The sequence below is a fragment of the Bombina bombina genome, chromosome 3, assembly GCF_027579735.1.
Source record: "Bombina bombina isolate aBomBom1 chromosome 3, aBomBom1.pri, whole genome shotgun sequence".
Lineage (NCBI taxonomy): Eukaryota > Metazoa > Chordata > Amphibia > Anura > Bombinatoridae > Bombina > Bombina bombina.
The window spans coordinates 43,985,437-44,003,897 of record NC_069501.1 but is presented as its reverse complement, the minus strand read 5'-3'; the positions used below and the strand labels follow the sequence as shown (position 1 = coordinate 44,003,897).

At 39.2% G+C, this 18,461-nt stretch overlaps 1 protein-coding gene across 2 annotated transcripts in view; it reads right to left on the bottom strand.

Moving 5' to 3' along the window:
* Positions 1–18,170, bottom strand: part of MIX23 (mitochondrial matrix import factor 23) — a 67,402-nt gene extending 49,232 nt beyond the window's left edge. Inside the window, exons 1-3 of one of the 2 annotated variants that reach the window (XM_053704522.1) lie at positions 18,152–18,170; positions 17,942–18,060; positions 542–667 (exon numbers count right to left, since the gene is read on the bottom strand). In XM_053704522.1, coding sequence (XP_053560497.1) covers positions 542–667; positions 17,942–17,992 — 177 coding nt within the window. In that variant the 5' untranslated portion in view covers positions 17,993–18,060; positions 18,152–18,170. Of the gene's footprint in view, positions 1–541; positions 668–17,941; positions 18,061–18,151 lie in introns of those variants that run through there. The other variant, XM_053704521.1, reaches the window with a different exon arrangement.
* Between the last annotated feature and the right edge of the window lie 291 nt (positions 18,171–18,461).

Here is an 18,461-nt window from a genome sequence, read left to right as displayed (position 1 = left end):
GGCTATTTTGATTGTAAGCTTTAGGTAATTACTGTAGCGCTCAGTCCAATTCCTATTCACACTGTCTATAAGAGACGGATACTTACAGACAGCATGACATGTCTAAGAGACGGATACTTACAGACAGCATGACATGTCTAAGAGACGGATACTTACAGACAGCACGACATGTCTAAGAGACGGATACTTACAGACAGCACGACATGTCTAAGAGACGGATACTTACAGACAGCCTGACATGTCTAAGAGACGGATACTTACAGACAGCCTGACATGTCTAAGAGACGGATACTTACAGACAGCCTGACATGTCTAAGAGACGGATACTTACAGACAGCCTGACATGTCTAAGAGACGGATACTTACAGACAGCATGACATGTCTAAGAGACGGATACTTACAGACAGCATGACATGTCTAAGAGACGGATACTTACAGACAGCATGACATGTCTAAGAGACGGATACTTACAGACAGCATGACATGTCTAAGAGACGGATACTTACAGACAGCATGACATGTCTAAGAGACGGATACTTACAGATTCATAAAGCTGTTTGCAGGTTTCCCCGGCATCGATTTTCCCAGCAAATGACACAGTGGGGATAGTCGTGTTCAGCTCATGGACTATTCTGTCATCAATGTTTCTCATTACCCGGATAATTTCCTACAAAACCAGAAGGAGAGTAAGTCAGGCACTGAAAGTGACATCTAAGGCATCTGCTTCTAGTAGATATCTAATATCAGTCTGTACAACAAGGTTTGTTTGTTACAAGACCCCAAACCATGGCCTATAGTTATGAAGGTCTGGCGGACCTGATCCGACAGTACGGCTCAGGTCCGCCAGACCTCGCTTGCCGTATTCAGCATTGCACCAGCAGCTCACAAGAGTTGCTGGTGCAATGGGGGGTGTCAATCAACCCGATCGTACTCGATCGGGTTGATTTCCGGTGATGTCTGTCTGCCTGCTCAAAGCAGGCGGACAGGTTATGGAGCAGCGTTCTTTGTGACCGCTGCTCCATAACTGCTGTTTCTGGTGAGCCTGATAACTCGCCAGAAACACGGGGCATCAAGCTCCTTTCAGAGCTTGATACATATGCCCCCATATCTCACTTTGGTTTAAATGAAAATATAGATGCTGGAGCTTTTTGATTATAATTAGGACACACTACATTGAATGTAAATATAGACATGACTATTTTTTTTTTTTTTTTTAAATTAGAGTTTGTCACACTAATTATTTATTCTTAGGAATTTCACATATATATTTGGGCTACGTATATATATCGAAAGCGCACAAGGCTGCAATTTTTTTTTTATCAACACAAACGACAAAGAATGTCTGAAATGGCTTCATTAACGTCATGTCAGTCACACAAATGCTCCGGTCCAGCCCAGCAAAAGCACTGATCACTTCTCCAGGGGGGTCGGACCAAGAAGCAACATCTGTGTTACTGCACATAACACAGTCCTAAGGTGTGCACAGACATAACAGGTGACAAAGGGAACAAGCCACAGTTTTGAACAGTTAAATGTAATTTTTTATGCAAAATGTATTATGCCCAGCAGTGAAGGGGTTAATTAGGTAGCATGTAGGGTTAATTTTAGCTTTAGTGTAGAGATCAACCTCCCACCTGACACATCCCACCCCCTGATCCCTCCCAAGCATCTCTCTTTCCTCCCCAACCCCACAATTGTCCCCGCCATCTTAAGTACTGGCAGCAAGTCTGCCAGTACTAAAATAAAAATTATATATATATATATATATATATATATATATATATATATATATATATATATATATATATATATATATATATATATATATATATATATATATATATATTTTATATATATATATATATTTATTATGCAGTGTTGGATCCCCCCTTAGCCCCCAACCTCCCTGATACCCCATACAGCTTTCTACCTACTTGCCGCCATCTTGGGTGCTGGCAGCTGTCTACCAGTATCCAGTTTGCCCAAAAAAAGTGTTTTTTTTAATTTTATATTCAAAATAACGTTTTTTCTGTAGTGTAGCTTCCCCCCCTCCCCCCAGATCCCTTGGCCAATATTTAATATCCCCCCTCTCTCTCCCTCAAGTTCAATCATGATTTTGATGTGTAAATGTGGCACGTGCACCCTGTCGCGAGTGATCACACACATCGGTGTGCACAGGAACCGCAGCCACCAACTGATGGGCCACCCACCCATCTCCCTGCTGCTGCTCCCACCCACCAACGATCGGCACCATCAATGGCCGATGCAGGGAGGGCCACAGAGAGCAGGACCGTCTTTAACACAGGGCAAAAGGGGCAGCTGCCCTGGGCCCAGTCTCTGTTGAGGGGCCCAAGAGTCCTAAAACAAAAAAAAACAAAAAATTTTTTTTTTTTTTTTAATGGTTCATACCAGACTGCTGATGTGACATGGGGAACACACACAGTCAGTCCTAATACTGTCAAAGTCAAAAGTACTCTGCTTATATTTTTTTTAAAAACTGTGCCAGACCGTGCCGGTGTCATGTGACATGCCAAGCTAGTGCCATGTGCTGTTTTAGATGTGCACTGTGCAGCACTGAATGCAAAGCCCTAACTCGGCATCCAGCCATTTCCCACTGCATCAGAAAAGGTCTTACTGGGGTTACCACTGTTACCAGGTAACTGCTCTGGTGGTGGGGATTGTTTCTGGGTAGGGCTGACTGTAGGCGCATGCAGCAGAAAGCTGGAGCGGCAGGCACGTGAGGATTTGAGCATCTGTGCAGCTGCATACACTGCTCTCTTCAGTCTTGAGGCTGTGTGACTCATCTCACACTGTATCCATGCAGCCTTGGACAGAAAACATGTCTACTGGTCCCCTTAGCCCTGCTCTTTCTGCTGTGGCCCTAAGATCAACTAACTGAAGTTTCTTAGGGGAATAGTGCTTTGTAGAAAGGTGTCAGTGGGAAGAATAAGTGAGTGCACACACGCCCCTCCCCATGCAGCATTGTCTAGTTCAGGGTGAGAGGGAACTTGTTCCTAGCAAAGAAGCTACATGTGCTGGTGTGGCTGATGTATAGCGTCATGCTGATACTTCACACATTAATGTAAGGTTTATTTTTATAGTTTATATTTTCTCTCGGTCTCAGATTTTACAGCTTCCCATAGTAGTTCTGCAGTTCCAGTCAGTAAACTTATATTTGTCTGCACCTCCATGCTTCCTCCTTTACCTTGCTTTGCTCCTGTTGGCTGCCCTAAATCTCTTTAACCAGCTAACCTCACACCAGAATCACATTCAAAAGAATATTAAATTAATCCACAGTGGAGGAATTTATATATTTATTTACTTATTAGTTCTGCTTAGGTCCAGTTTCACATATTGCAATTTTTAAAAAAAATTTTTTTTTTTTTAAATGATTAGCCCAGCAGTGGATGATCCACCGCTGGGCTAATAAAAAAAAATGGATTTAGTTGTTTTTTGGGATGTTGGGGTGGAGAGCGAAATTGCATGGGGTGGGGGAGCCCAAGAAAAATTTTGCCCAGGGTCCAATCAATATTAAAGACGGCCCTGACAGAGAGGCCATCTCTGCATCTGTGGTTTAAAAAGGGTATTGCAGTGATGCCTCAATATCAAGACATCACTACAATACCCTGGAAGCGATCACAATCACTTCCAGCGGTATTGGTCGTTATGGGTAGTTTTTTGGAGGATGTATCTGGCACGTCCTCAGTCGTTAAAGGGTTAATTGATCATCAGCAAGTGTGACCACTTGCCAAAGTTTTATCAGCTTGCTGGTGTGAAGCCTTCAGGTGTGTGTTAACACAATGCCAAAGAGGAAAGACATCAGCAATGATCTTAGAGAAGCAATTGTTGCTGCCCTTCAATCTGGGAAGGGTAATAGGGCCATTTTAAAAAAAAATATTAAAAAAGGACCACTAAACACAGCCAGTTATCATTAAAAACAGATAAATACAGGTCCCCCAATCAATCTGGAAAACCATCATCCTCCTCAAATATTTGCATATTTAGTTTGAATCCTATTCCTTGTCCCACGTGACCAGCTCAGGACATTTACATTCATTCATTCTTTCATATTCGAATACAAGTCTGTGAACGACCACGCATGCTCAGTGGGGTCCGGCGACGTCACCGGCACAGCATGAATGCGACCTGGAGGGGAAACTGTGCACATAAACGCCTGTAGTGTGCATAGTTTTCCCAGGGCGAGCAAAGCAGCTGTCTGAAGGGTGCCGGTGGGAGACAGAGCATCAAATACCCATAATACCTACATCTGTGCATAGGTAGCTATAGTTTTAGCAAGCATATTACATGTGCATATTTCCATGCCGCATATGTCTAATACTTACTGGAAGAAAAATAACTGACAACTTTAAAAGGGCACAGCAACAGCTTTCTAGCACACACAGCAGAGCTGCTCCCTTTTAAACTGTACACTTAATTGCGGGAGCGCACCCACGCATAAAAACGTGCATGTGCAAGGACGCAATAGCTATGGAAATTTCCTCAAACCTATTGGCTAATGAACAATGTCAATAGCTCTGCAGGAAATCCCCTTCTGGAAGTGGGCGTGTGAGCTATGGTGCAAAAAATGTAATGATCAGCAATTTAGAGTAAGTTTTTTATATAATTCTTTTTGTCTCCATTTATGCTTCAGATGTATTGATTTAGTGGTTATGTATCTCCTTTTTACTTTTTGTTTAGTATTAAGCATGCACTGACTGGTCCTTTAAAGTCCATCAGTCTACAGTGAGAAAGATTATTCACAAGTGGAAACCATTCAAGACAGTTGCTAATCTTCCCAGGAGGGGACGTCCCAGCAAATTCACCCTAAGACCATGCAATGCTCAGAAAAAAATGCAAAAAAAGAGTTACATCTCAGACTCTACAGTTAGCAGGTTAAATGTTAAAGCTCATGGTAGTACAACTAGAAAAAGACAACAGGAATGGTTTGTATGGAAGGGTTGCCAGGAGAAGGAACACACCGAGGGATACTAGTTACTAAATTTTCCTATTGAAACAAATTGTATAATCCTTATGATTTTCTATCGAAGATGTGTTTGAAGAAGGGATTCTCATGACTAATGACACGTCAGTATGATGTAGGTATTGCACATGCACATTAGAACGATAAACGCAGATCTACTTTAAATGTTTGTACTGCCGGCATTTTTTAAACATTCACCTGAGGAAACGCCGGCTGTTTACACCGAGAAACACATTGTGTGTTTTTAGTGTATATTTTAACACTATAATGAACATATAGCTTTATTGTATGCCACAGTGTTCTTGTGCTTCCTAATCTTTTATTCGGAGGTATAAGCACGGGCAAATTGACATCAGCAACTAAGTGTTATCCCCAAGTATTTTTGGTGACAAGCAACAGAAGATTAAGGAGACTAAAGGAAAAACAAAGAACCACCACACCGGATATAGAGCTTACTGAACAGCTCCTAAAGGTTTAGAAGGCTGGTGTCTGAGTATTCTGTTTATCTTTGGACGACTGTATATTTTTCAAGGGACAGTCAACACCAGAATTGTTGTTGTTTAAAAAGATAGATAATCCCTTTAATACCCATTCCACCACAGTTATATTAATACACTTTTTACCTCTGCCCCCTTATTTCAGTTCTTTTGACAGACTTGCATTTTAGACAATCAGTGCTGACTCCTAGGTAACTCCACGTGGGCGAGTTCAAATGTTATCTATATGATACACATGAACCAATGCCCTCTAGTGGTGTAAAACTTTCAAAATGCATTTAGATTGGAGGCGGCCTTCAAGGTATAAAAAAAAAAAAAAAAAAATAGCATATGAGCCTCCTAGGTTTAGCTTTCAACTAAGAATACCAAGAGAACAAAGCAAAAATTGGTGAAAAAAGTAAATTGGAAAGTTGTTTAAAATGATATGCCCTGATTCGTGACAGTTTATTTTGGACTTGACTGTCTCTTTAAAGATTCCACACCATGGGAGCTCCTGGGGCACTTTCTTCTGAAAATGGAGGTAAAAACAAAATCTTAAAGGGCAGTGCGGCGCACTTTATGCATCATTCATTGCCCAGACACACTTCAACTTCTTAAAGGGACACTGAACCCAAATTTTTTCTTTTGCGATTTAGATAGAGCATGCAATTTTAAGCAATTTTCTAATTTACTCCTATTAGAAAATGTTCTTCATTCTCTTGTTATTTTTATTTGAAATGCAAGAATGTAAGTTTAGATGCCGGCCCATTTTGGTGAACAACCTGGGTTGTTCTTGCTGATTGGTAGATAAATTCATCCACCAATAAACAAGTGCTGGTTCTGGACTTTCTTTTCAAATAAAGATAGCAAGAGAACAAAGAAAAATTGATAATAGGAGTAAATTAGAAAGTTGCATGCTCTATCTGAATCACAAAAAGAAATAATTTGGGTTCAGTGTCCCTTTAACCCTTTAAGGACACAGCTGTTTGCTCAATTGTTTTATGACGGAAAAATTCTGTCATATGTCCTTAAGAGGTTAACAAGTTTATAGTAGTTTTCCCAAGGGTATAACAATTGCTCTCATTCTGTTTTTGCATTTATTAGCATCTTGGCCTCTACACTTCTAAGCATTGTATATTTCCCATTCTGCATTGTTACAGAATCGACTTCCCTGCAACCCATTGTGGAATTATGCAATGAGCACAAATAAATGTAAGAACATTGTACTGAGAATGTGAAATATCTGCCATTCTAGCTGTAATGTATCTGTGATAATACAGTTGAAAAACAAATAATACACTTTCAAGCACTTTAGCTTTTTAGAAAACTTTGTTTCTCTCATGTAAACTGTTTATTGAAAAAGAAGCCGAAGAATGTGATTTCGACCAAGGGCAGATACGCTCCAGAGTGCTCTGTTCTAATCAGAGCCTCGGGCGCCACAACTGCATCTGGGAACTTTACCATGGGTCACAGCCCACACGTCTTGAAATTCTCTGTCTGGGAAATTATCTATCTATCGAATCTATAATACATAGATTCGATAGATAATTTCAAGCCGTGCGGGCTGGGACCCATGGTAAGGTTCCCAGAGGCAGTTGTGGCGCCCGAGGCTCTGATTAGAATAGAGCACTCTGGGGCGTATCTGCCCTCGGCCGAAATCGGAACATTCTTCGGCTTCTTTTTCAATAAACAGTTTACATGAGAGAAACAAACTTTTCCAACTTTAACTACACGGAAGCAGTTAATGTGCACATTACCTAGGTAAAGTACAGATTCTGCACTTTAACTGAGCAAAATCAGTTAATCTGCAGATTAGCTAGCTAGGTAATGTGCACATTAACTGTTTCTGCACTTTAACTGTAACATATCCACAGTTTTTGGATGTAGCAGAGTCAGCAGGTGCATTCCAAGAATTAGAAATTGCTCAGAATTTCATAGTTCAATTACATAAAAATGAGTCAAATTAAATAACGAAAGTATATTGTATAGTAGTTTTAATTCACATAACACATTTTATATAAAATAAAAAATCTCATGGTGTGTACTGCCCCTTTAAAGGACCAGTAAATACAGTGGATTTGCATAATCAACAAATGCATGATAACAAGACAATGTAATAGCACTTACTCAGAACTTTAAATGAGTAGTAGATTTTTTTTCTGACAAATTTCAAAGTTATGTCAATTTCCACTCCCCCTGTATCACGTGACAGCAATCGGCCAATCACAAATACATACATTCTGTGTATTCTTGCACATGCTCAGTAGGAGCTGGTGACTCAAAAAGTGTAAATATAAAAAGGATTGTGCACATATTTGTTAATGGAAGTAAATTGGAAAGTTGTTTAAAATCGATGCTCTATCTGAATCATGAAAGTTTAATTTTGACTTAAATGTCCCTTTAAGTACTTTGGTAATTATGTTGACACATTTTCCTGCACTTTAACTCTGAAAATCTTGGGTTTTCATATTCTAATAGATGGAAGTAAACATAGGAAAGTTCACAAGCCAAACCCAGCTACAGATCTATCCCAAGCATGTTAGTGGAGGTGATACAACAGAGCACAAGTGCCTCTTGTGATAGTGGATATAGCGACAAACCTTTTCTATTCCAGTAACAAATCCAGATTAACAAGCAGTGGGGAGTTTGGCGACTAAAAAAAAAAAAAAAAAAACACTTTCCACAAACGAGGTGTTAATGTATTTGTTTTTTTTGTTTTTTTTTATTTTAAATTTTTTATTGAGTTTATAATAAAAGTTTCATAACATATTCATCCGATAACAATGATAGCTTAATTCTGAAAGATAAATCCTTATAACATAAACATAGTCATAAACCAAAGAAATAGCGAGTCTTGGAATAAATTCTATATGCCTTTGGAGGGAAACGTGTACAATAGTCATGTAAAATACATCCATGTCCCGTATTCATAACCCCCTTATGGAAAGGTAGATATTAACAACGGGAAAGAGGCATATAAGATTGCTAGAGTAAACCATGTAAAACAGGGATGTCAGTAACGGAATATATGTTTATACATAAAATAATGGAACCTCAGTTTTATATTTTATATATAATAGATGGGGCCCACGCCTTACCGTGAAGAGAATTTATAGGTTTATTTATTCTAATAGGGTTGAGGCAGGTGTGGGGCAGTATTTGTATGGACACTCTCAGACCAAGGTGGTCTAGAGAAGGGAAGAAAGAATTCAGCGGGCAAGAGCCGCTCATGTTAGAAAAGGAGGGGAATAGAAGGGAATGAGGGGCGGAGCTATCTAGAATGCCAAATTAATAATGTTAACGGGACTATTAGAAGGCTTATTATCCAGTTACAAATTTACAGGTAAAGTTATGCATAGGGGAGAAAATTAGTATATGTAGAGTGTAGGGGACTACGTCATGAGCTCCTCTCCTGGGGGAGTGCCAGCTTTAGGCGATGTGGGTAAAAAGGATATGAGTATGACCCACAGGCAACAGGTACCGGCGGGAAAGGGAGAAGAGGGGCTCAGCAAGGACCGGTGTTTTGACTAAATTAAAACTTCCATACAGGGAGTGTGATTAATTAGATGTCTAATTATCATAAGGCTTTCAATGCATTCCCTGCAAGTAATTCAAGTGACTAATTCTAGTGTACCAAAGATCTATGAGATATAGGCATACGGCTTAGGGAATTTCATTTGGTACCAACTATCTTAACTCTCAACAGTGTCTGAAAACAATCTCAGGGACACAATGGGAACTAGGGCAAAAACAAATCTAAACATTTTATATTGAGGGAGCTGAAACATAGGTCTTAATTGCTGCACTTTTGTAACAGACTTATATAACACATTTAATATACAGTCACAACATTCTAATAAAGAAAGGTTATGTTATGGACAATATGATATTTAAACTGCCGAAGTTATATACTCTATAAATAGTTAATGGCGTCACAAAAATGTCATATAGAGTGCAACTAGTATGGTATACTGAGCATATTGTTACGCATGCTGAACAGACACTAAACCATCCATAATTGAGTCAGGTCTATTAGTTAATAATGTTTCTTAAGGGGTGTGAATAGAAATCCACACTACAATGGTATGTGCTCTCCAACCTAATAGCATCAGTACACTTCTCTTATGGGGATTTAAACATGTAGTGGGATATTTCTATGTGTTTGACCATGTAAATTGACGAACTAGCAAAATTATTGAAATCCTTCTATACATAATAAATGAGCTGCTTAAAGTATAGGAAAATATTACTGCAAACGTAAAATTAAAAACCAATTGGGTTTTTCAATGGCAAATAAACCTGAAGTCATACCTATAAACAAGTGAACAGCGCAGTTAATATCAGTGACGTGCGGTGAGGTCTGTGGCTGGTGAGGCACTAGATATGATACGTTGGGGCCGCAAGTACCCCCAACAGGGCAGGTTCTATTTTTTTTTTGCTAAACCAGTGCATAGATTAAATAATAAGCTGATGGGTGAGAGCATGTTATTACCATGGTGTTACTGATCAGATGATTATTTTACTTTTGCACTGGTTCAGCTATAATGAAAACCTTACCTGTTGGGGGTACTTGAGGACCACAGTTAAGATACATTTCACTAAAGCACCAGCTCATCTTTATAATTAATTTATATTCTTCCAAGGGAAATACATTATAATTACAATTCAGTGAAAGGAGGACAATGTGATTTTATTTTAAAACAGATGACGTCGGCAGTTATCTGCCAGAAGAAGAGTATGAGTTTGTCTGATAATCTCCAAACAAAATGAATACATAAGGACATGACAAATATAATTGCAATTGTTTGCTGTACTTTTTACTTAGAAGCACACTTCAAAGACAACTACATTATTTCATAAGATCATGTCACTGCTGCTGGGCTTGCAGTTATCGATCTTTTTCAGCAGTATATAACAAGGCATAAATCATTCCAAGCAAGTGTATAGTTATATTGTCACGAAAGATATACAACAGTTTATGCCAGTTCTTGTAGAGACTAGGTTGCCAGGAGCCACACTAGAAAAAAGAGAAGTACCTGATCCTTAAAGGGACAGTTCACCCAAAAACTTTCTCCCCTTTAAATTATTCCCAATGATCCTTTTTACCTGCTAGAGTGTATTAAATTGGTTGCAAGTAGCTCCTTTACTCATATTTCAGCATTTGAAATAGCTGATTTAGCTTGTGGTTTCCCAACCTATACTGAAAGTTTTGATACTGGCGTATACGCTATTGACAAGCCTAAGTAAACACAGCCAGCAGAAGAGATTACACCCTCAGTGGGGGCATGATAGTTTAGTAATAAAATGATAATTTCCATTGTTCTCTCTATGTATTGAGCTTTGGTGTTCCAGACAAATATAAGATAAGGAAGCAAGTCTGTGTACACAAAGTGATAACATAATAAGATCTGATATTACCTGAAGCTCAACCCATTGTAATAGGCTGTGGTTTCAAAGCACAAAACCAGCTACTTCGTATACACAAATAAACCCGAAAATGCAATTTCTCAAATATTTTATACTCTGCAGTTGGTATAACAAGTCATTTAAAATACATTTATGGAAAAACTATTTTACAGTGTACTGTCCCTTTAAGCTAAAGAGGTAGCAAGAAGTCTTATCAAATAAAAATAAGAACATAACCTGTACATGGAAAGTATCATATGTCCAGGGATTTGACTTATTGATATAGTTGGAAGATGTGGGGATATGTCACTAGACTGTATTTCTGGTGTAAGTTTGTGTATATAATGTTGCTCAACCATGTTTCCAGGAGGTACAAGTAGGGAGATGGGGTATATCAGATAAACCAGTATAACCTAGTGCTCTTCGATAGTTTTATGTGGAACCCAAAACAGGCTATTGTGAAGTGGGTGCGATTTCACTGTCTTCTAACTTCGCTATTCCTCCCATAATAAAGATAATACTCTGGAGGGCTAAGTCAACATAACTGAGCAACAAAACTATTGCAATACCCATCGGAAAATGCTGCTTTTTGTGTGTAATTGAAACCTACAGTAAATTGTAAACAAGTAAATGACATAGTTCACCCCTAACATAAACATATCAGTGCTGAGTAATATATTAACTGAAATAACTACTTATAACACTACATTGACCCAGTAAAAATTAATATAACCAGTTTAGAAAAGTACAATTTCACAACACCGAAACCCAAATAACCTCTATGTCCATGAAGAGAGCAGAGTCCCTAGATTAACCGACGCCAACTGTCGGCGATTGGAACATGGAGGTAGTGAGGAGCGTGATGGCAATGGCAAAGATTTCCAGCCTGTCAGTGCGGGCTACAACACCTCCTAATGGAAATCGACTCTCAGGCATTGTCAATAAGGTAAAGGAGGGTTGCCGCTATTCACTCCAAGCCATAACCGACAACTCAAGCAGAATCCAGAAGCTGCTGTCAAAGTAAGCCGCATTACACTTCCGATCTGTATGACAACCAGCTACCCCAGCAAATATGTATTTCAGGTCCCCTGATAGTTGCTCCGGAATGGTGAGTGGCGTGTTTGGGGTTGTTAGGATCTCTCTCCACTGCGCCTGTAAGCTAGAGTTACAGTCATCCTGTGTGAACGAGTCTGCGACCTCTATAGTAGCAAAGGCCAACGTGGGGTCAAGAGACCAATCTGCCGCATGAGTGTGCAAAGTGTCCACTGGTTGTATAGTGGGGTATGGTGCACCATCTCCGAGATAGGGATGTGTATTAGGTTGCGCTACTGAAGGACGGCTGCTCGGTATTGTGAGGTTAGGTGGAGGAGTATCCTGTAAAATAGGCTTCTTGTCAGACTGCTGTGCTTTAGGCTCTGAGGTTGTTACCCTTAAAATGAGCTGGGGTAGCTCAATGAGATCCGTCTCTGCCGCCATATTAGGAATTGAGCTGACCTCCACTCAAAGCTGATCTCTGACTGCAAGCCGCAGATCATAGAAACAGCTATCCATCTTCTCCCCAAAGTTGTTCAAAGATGCAAAGATCTTTTCATAAAAATCTACCATATCTGCTTGGGTAGAGAGGGGTGCTGTAAGAATGACGGTGCAGCTTTAAGTCTGGCAGTCTCTTCAGCCTCATGGTGAAGTCCGACAGCAGTTCCTTAAAAATTATTGTAGTTGACCCCACTGTACACGTCCGACTCGTAATTAGAATGTTTTTAAACCAGCTTATGCAGGCCTCAACTAACACAGGAGCCAGGGTCTCAATAGCTACTAGAATTTTACCACTGGCTCCTAACATTTTGGGTTATTATCCATATACCAATATCAGATACGGGGCGGGACTTCTGGATGGAAGCAAGCTACAAGAGCTCTGCTACCACCGGCCAAATAAGTGGCCTTTTCAGAAATATTTAGAGACCATCCAGACCCCCACAGCATACATCTTACTGGGAGACCCTGCTCTGGTCATCGTCAGTCGATACCTTAATTGTGTAGGGCACTCCATCAGCCCTAGCCCCCGGTCGCAGCATAAGACTACGAAGGCCACATGGCGCCGTGGCGTGTGCTCTGTTGCCACGTTGTACATAGTTTTGTACCTGCATATTATCATCCTCCTCCCTGCGATGGATTCGTACATTGGTGAGGAAGCAGGAGCCAACAATTACATCTTTGTCGAAATAAAGGCCATGTTTTTGCCCAAGTTGGACAGACTACTATCGTCCTGCGCGGATCTATACACAATGGTGAGGACACCAGAACAATCTTCCCGCCCCAAGAAATTTGTACCCAGTCGGCATGGATCTACCTCACAGTTTTTGACAACCACGTCTATATCCCAGGCCGGGGGGACAGACAACAGCCTCACAACTTCAGTTCCCTCACAGAGTGGGGAGGAGGCAACATCGAAGACAGAGATAACACCCGCACGCTTGAATTTGGGGCAGCATGTCATAATACATGGGCTTTCTCTGATGACTGCACTAGACGGGGGACGTGGGGACAAAGCTGATGCGGTCACAGAGATACATCAGCCAGAGCAGATGGAGAAATCGCAGTGGCGACAGATATGGTCACAACTGTATGGCCCATTCTCACCGGTCATTGACTTACTGAACATACAAAACCTCTACTATAAATCACAAAAAAGAGCGGATAAAACCAACAGGGACACAGGGGACGCAGTGTCAAGACAGAATATCACGGCAACAGGCAATACACCTTTAATGCAATATGAATCTGACACGCACTTGTGCGCTCAAAAGTTACTGGAGAATGCATGCTGCCAAGGTATATGTCTACTACGGGACAATGGATCATTCTGTGGAATAAGCCTGGAACACATGAAGGACATAATACTAGCCATCCACAGAATAATGGGCATTGGTTGACTGACAAGATCTATACTAATACGGGTCAATTCAGTTGCCCAAGTTACCCCTGTGAAAGATGACCCGTTATAGAGTTCAAACTTTATATTTCAGGGCTGTGTTAGGGATATCCGCAAAGATGCCAGCACTACAGGGGAAACCCACAGCCCTAGTCCATAAAATACTTTTATTGCATCGCATTTACTTATATCCTTACTTTGCAGCTTGTGTGTATGAGTTTCCTTTTTCTTTTACAGAAACAACTGTGGTTCATAAACTGCCGCACACGAATCTGGTAATGTACCTCTGTTCACCCGAATCAGCGGTTTTAGTGTAACAGAGCATTCTGAGTTATAACACCGTTCTATCCTGTTCCCCCTGCCGATACAAACAAATATATTAGTAGGCTCTGAGACTGGCAAAATCAAGATCACCTATGTTCATAGCTAGCTATAATGTATATCGTTTAATACACCTACATCTATTTCGCAGCACTGTCTGTATTTGAGACTATCATACAAGTTTAACCCAGGGACTGTGGAAAATGCCATTTGCCTTAATACATGTTCCCTAACTACCTTTAAATCTAGCTTCCAGGGGAGTTATGTTTTAGTTTCTATGTGTCACGTTCTGTTAACACATTTTTCTCCTCTATTAGTTCCTGTTAACACTACCCTGACAGCACAGGGGCTGTAATTGTCTAGACAGCGTAGTAGCTTTTCTTTCACGAAAAAAAAATACAGATACACTAAAAACATCTTTGAACCGATTTAGGAGTCAAACTTGCTACCTCAGTTGATACATAAAATTACTGCCTAATGTATTAGTATAAGACTATTATGTATTCCTTAGGCAGAGATTTTCAATATAAAGGAAAAATATAATCAATTAGGAGCATTAATATTTGTTATCTTTTTAGAGGCAAATAATTATTTCATTCATGTATATAAAGTTAAATGCCATAAAAATCAGAAAAGATGCCAAAAATAAAGATAATCTTCCCAATTGATAAATATCTTTCATAAAAATTCACATTAATGGAAAAAGAACCTCATACATCATAAGGATGCTGATAATACCAAAAGTATCATGATTAATATTCATCAGACATAGTGTCGCACAATTAACTTCTGTCTATAAAGAGCTCAACATCACTTATTTAATTAATGCCCACGGGTGAACCTGGCTTAAGTGTGTAAATTCAATACACTACTCTCCTGCTTAATTTCATAAACCTATCTCCACCCCTGACGTTAGTTCTCACATGTTCACATTATCAGGATTATTGGTATGTTTTGAGAAATGCTTAGCCACTGGTGTCTTAGGGGTTTCAGCTTCTAAGGACAATAAGTGTCCTCTGATTCTATCTTTAAGAAGCCTAGAAGCGAGTCCCACGTATTGAAACTTACACAGTTTACAGGTGATGAGATAGGTAACGTAAATAGAATTACAAGTAATTCTCGCTCTCTAATCTTATAAGTGTTCCTGTATTAGTTGAAGTAAAGGTCTCACCAACTTTTGCATATTTACAGCATTTACATGGTCTCCCCCCACATCTATAGAAACCTGCCTTCATGGATAGCCAATTCTTATTGGTAACTTTAGTTAAAGAAGTACCTATTGCAAAGTTCTTTGTAATTTTATCTCCTATAGTTTCAGATCTGCATGACACAAAATTACACGAGTAGAAGTTGTTTTTTATATTTGCTGACTCACCCTGTTCGGCACGAAAGTAAGGCTACACGCACACGGTTAGCTGGAAGTGTACGCTGCTAACATCAGTAGCAGTTGTGCCAGACGTCCATTCCACACTGAAGGTTTTTGGATAGCGGGATTACCGCTGCTTGCATTCATGCGGTGTAGGCTTTGGTAAAGTGCGGTAAATCCTTACGCTTCTACTTTGACTTTGGGTTAACTCTTTGAAATATTACTTGTATAGCCGCAACATTGTGGGACTTGCTAGAGTTGATACTATAGGTGATTTACTCTAGTCTACAGATACATATTCGTATACACAAAGCCGGTGACTGTTTGGTCTAAGTGAAGTCCAATTGTAAACACTCTAGGATATCAGAACCTCACATTTGTTGATATTGTATTAGATTTGGGCAGCCCCTTACCCCAACAATATAATCAGGTTTGTAGAGATATTAGCATAGTATAAGCAATCTATATGAGAATGGTAACTGTGGCGCAATGTGCCAAATCTATTAAACAATGTTGTTGAATAGCAATTTTACAACTGCTACATTATTACTAAGTCACAGAGAATGACTGATTTTGGAAAGTAATTTTGTAACAGTAACTACTCCCTTCTTTTGTATTTGTACAAGAGAACTAGTATTGCAATACAGGTAGCCCTCAGTTTACGCCGGGGTTAGGTTCCAGAAGAAATGGTTGTAAATCGAAACCGTTGTAAATTGAAACCCAGTTTAAAATGTAAGTCAAAGGGAAGTGAGGGAGTTAGGTTTCGGGCCCCTCTCAAAATTGGCATAAGTAACACCTAATATATTATTTTTAAAGCTTTGAAATGAAGACTTTAAATGCTAAACAGCATTATAAACCTAATAAAATAATAACACAACACAGAATATATAAATAAACTAAGTTAAATTAACAAAAACATTTGCTAAACAGCATTATATACCTAATAAAATAATCACACAACACAGACTTCACTTGCATTTTTCTGCAAACAGTTCTTTCTATGCATTCCAATCTGGACTGATTTATAGACAGGAAGATCTTGATCCTTTGAAATCTGCTCGATAGCTCAGGTCTGGTTAAACTGATTAATTTCAGCTTGCTTGGCTTGGCTTTGCTGCAACACAAGCGAACAGCTCCACCTACTGGCTATTTTAATAAATGCACTGCTTCTCAATGCTTTTCAATAGCAGTCACATGACTGGAAAAAAAGGTTGTTATTCTGAAACGGTGTAAATTGAACCTTTGTAAAACGAGGGGCAACTGTATATTACTAGATCCTCAGCCTATATTAACAATCTCTGAAAATTTTACTGTTGGGTAATAAACTAATTTCATTAATATTGCAATATAATTGCTAAGTTAAAAGAATAGTTGATTTAAACGGGTAGGTAAAGGTACTTATCAAAATAAATCCATCCTGCAACAGAACTGGATAAACTAACATTGATAATACACAGCTTATCTCCAATTATTAAGTTTGAGACTTGTAGATGAATTTACGAATGTAATACAAACTAAAAATCTAGTGCTCACATTATGTAACCAACAAATATCCTAATAGCATTCTGATATTTAGTATTACTGTGAAAACACTGAATTAAAAGTGTCATTACATTGCCAGTATTTGAGTTTTTAATACACCTACTTTTTAGTATTGTTTCAATAAAAGTTTTATTTTTAATAAATATGTGACAAACATGCTGAACATATGAGAGGGGAAATTACTGCTTATAGAGTACCACTTTTGTTAAGTGTCTTCAACTGAAATTGTAAATAAAGGGGACAAATAAATGTTTAAAGCTTCATTATAGTCAACAAATTACATGCAAAGCAATTGTAACTAAACGACCTAGAACAAATTATATTATTGCCTTCTACTGACCTTATTATTGTGTTCTATACTTCCACTACTGAATGTTTTGTGTGTTTTTATAATATATGCTTTAAAAAAAATAATAGAACTGATCAATTTAGTCTAGTCCTGTAAGAAAGAACGAACAAACTTTCTGTAATAAGTGACACACATTAGATGATGTACTGGTGCTACTTAAATTATAATAATAATTCTATGATTCATAAAAAACAAATGGGCAATGAACACTTGTGTCCCTTACAGCTTTATGACAGAATACAACAGTGTTATATAATACTAGAGGGTTATTGTAGTCAATGACACAACCCCACACGTAGTCAGTAACTTGCTTTACCAGCAGCGGTATTCATAAACTACATAATATATAAGCGTATGTGGCAATGGCAAATTACATTTAGTAATACTAGCTGCACGGTACCGCTTGTGACACCAGGTCACCATAGGGCAACTCACTGAGGGGCATTTCAATGACCACAGACGTTTCCCTCATTACAGTAACGAGCCAGAGCCACACGGGCACCTGCACATCCCCTGACCGCTTTCCCCAACCAAACCCTCGGTCTCTTATATATCCCAACCGCGATCTAACCTGAAACTCAGCGAAATCCTCGCAGCTCACACTTTTACTGGGCGCCGCCATGTTGGAAAATCCGAAGGACCCCGGCGTCCTTACCTCTGGCCTCCCAATGAGGTATTCAGAGAGATCGCCTGATTAAAAAAAAAATAATAATCAGAATTCTTTGCTATGTCATGACGGGGGGGGAGGTTGTTAACAAAATCTCACATATCCTTGCAGTACCCTTGAAGCTTCTGTCAGTGTAGAGAGAAGCACAGACACGTTACCTGCAAGACCAGTGTGTCTCATTAGGGAGAGTTATTCTCTAAAGAATACAGAGGTCACTGTAATAAAACGTTTGTGTTATCATTATGTTTCATCGCCATTAATGAGGGGCATTAGATGAGGCTGAAAGAAATCAGGAGTCGATGGAGTTCAGCTAATTCTTCATGATTTGTAGTTCCTATATTTTACTTCTTCTACATTAACCCCTTAAAGACCATGCTTTTTCACAGTTTTCGTGCTCAAAAGAGACAATTTTGGTATTTTTGCT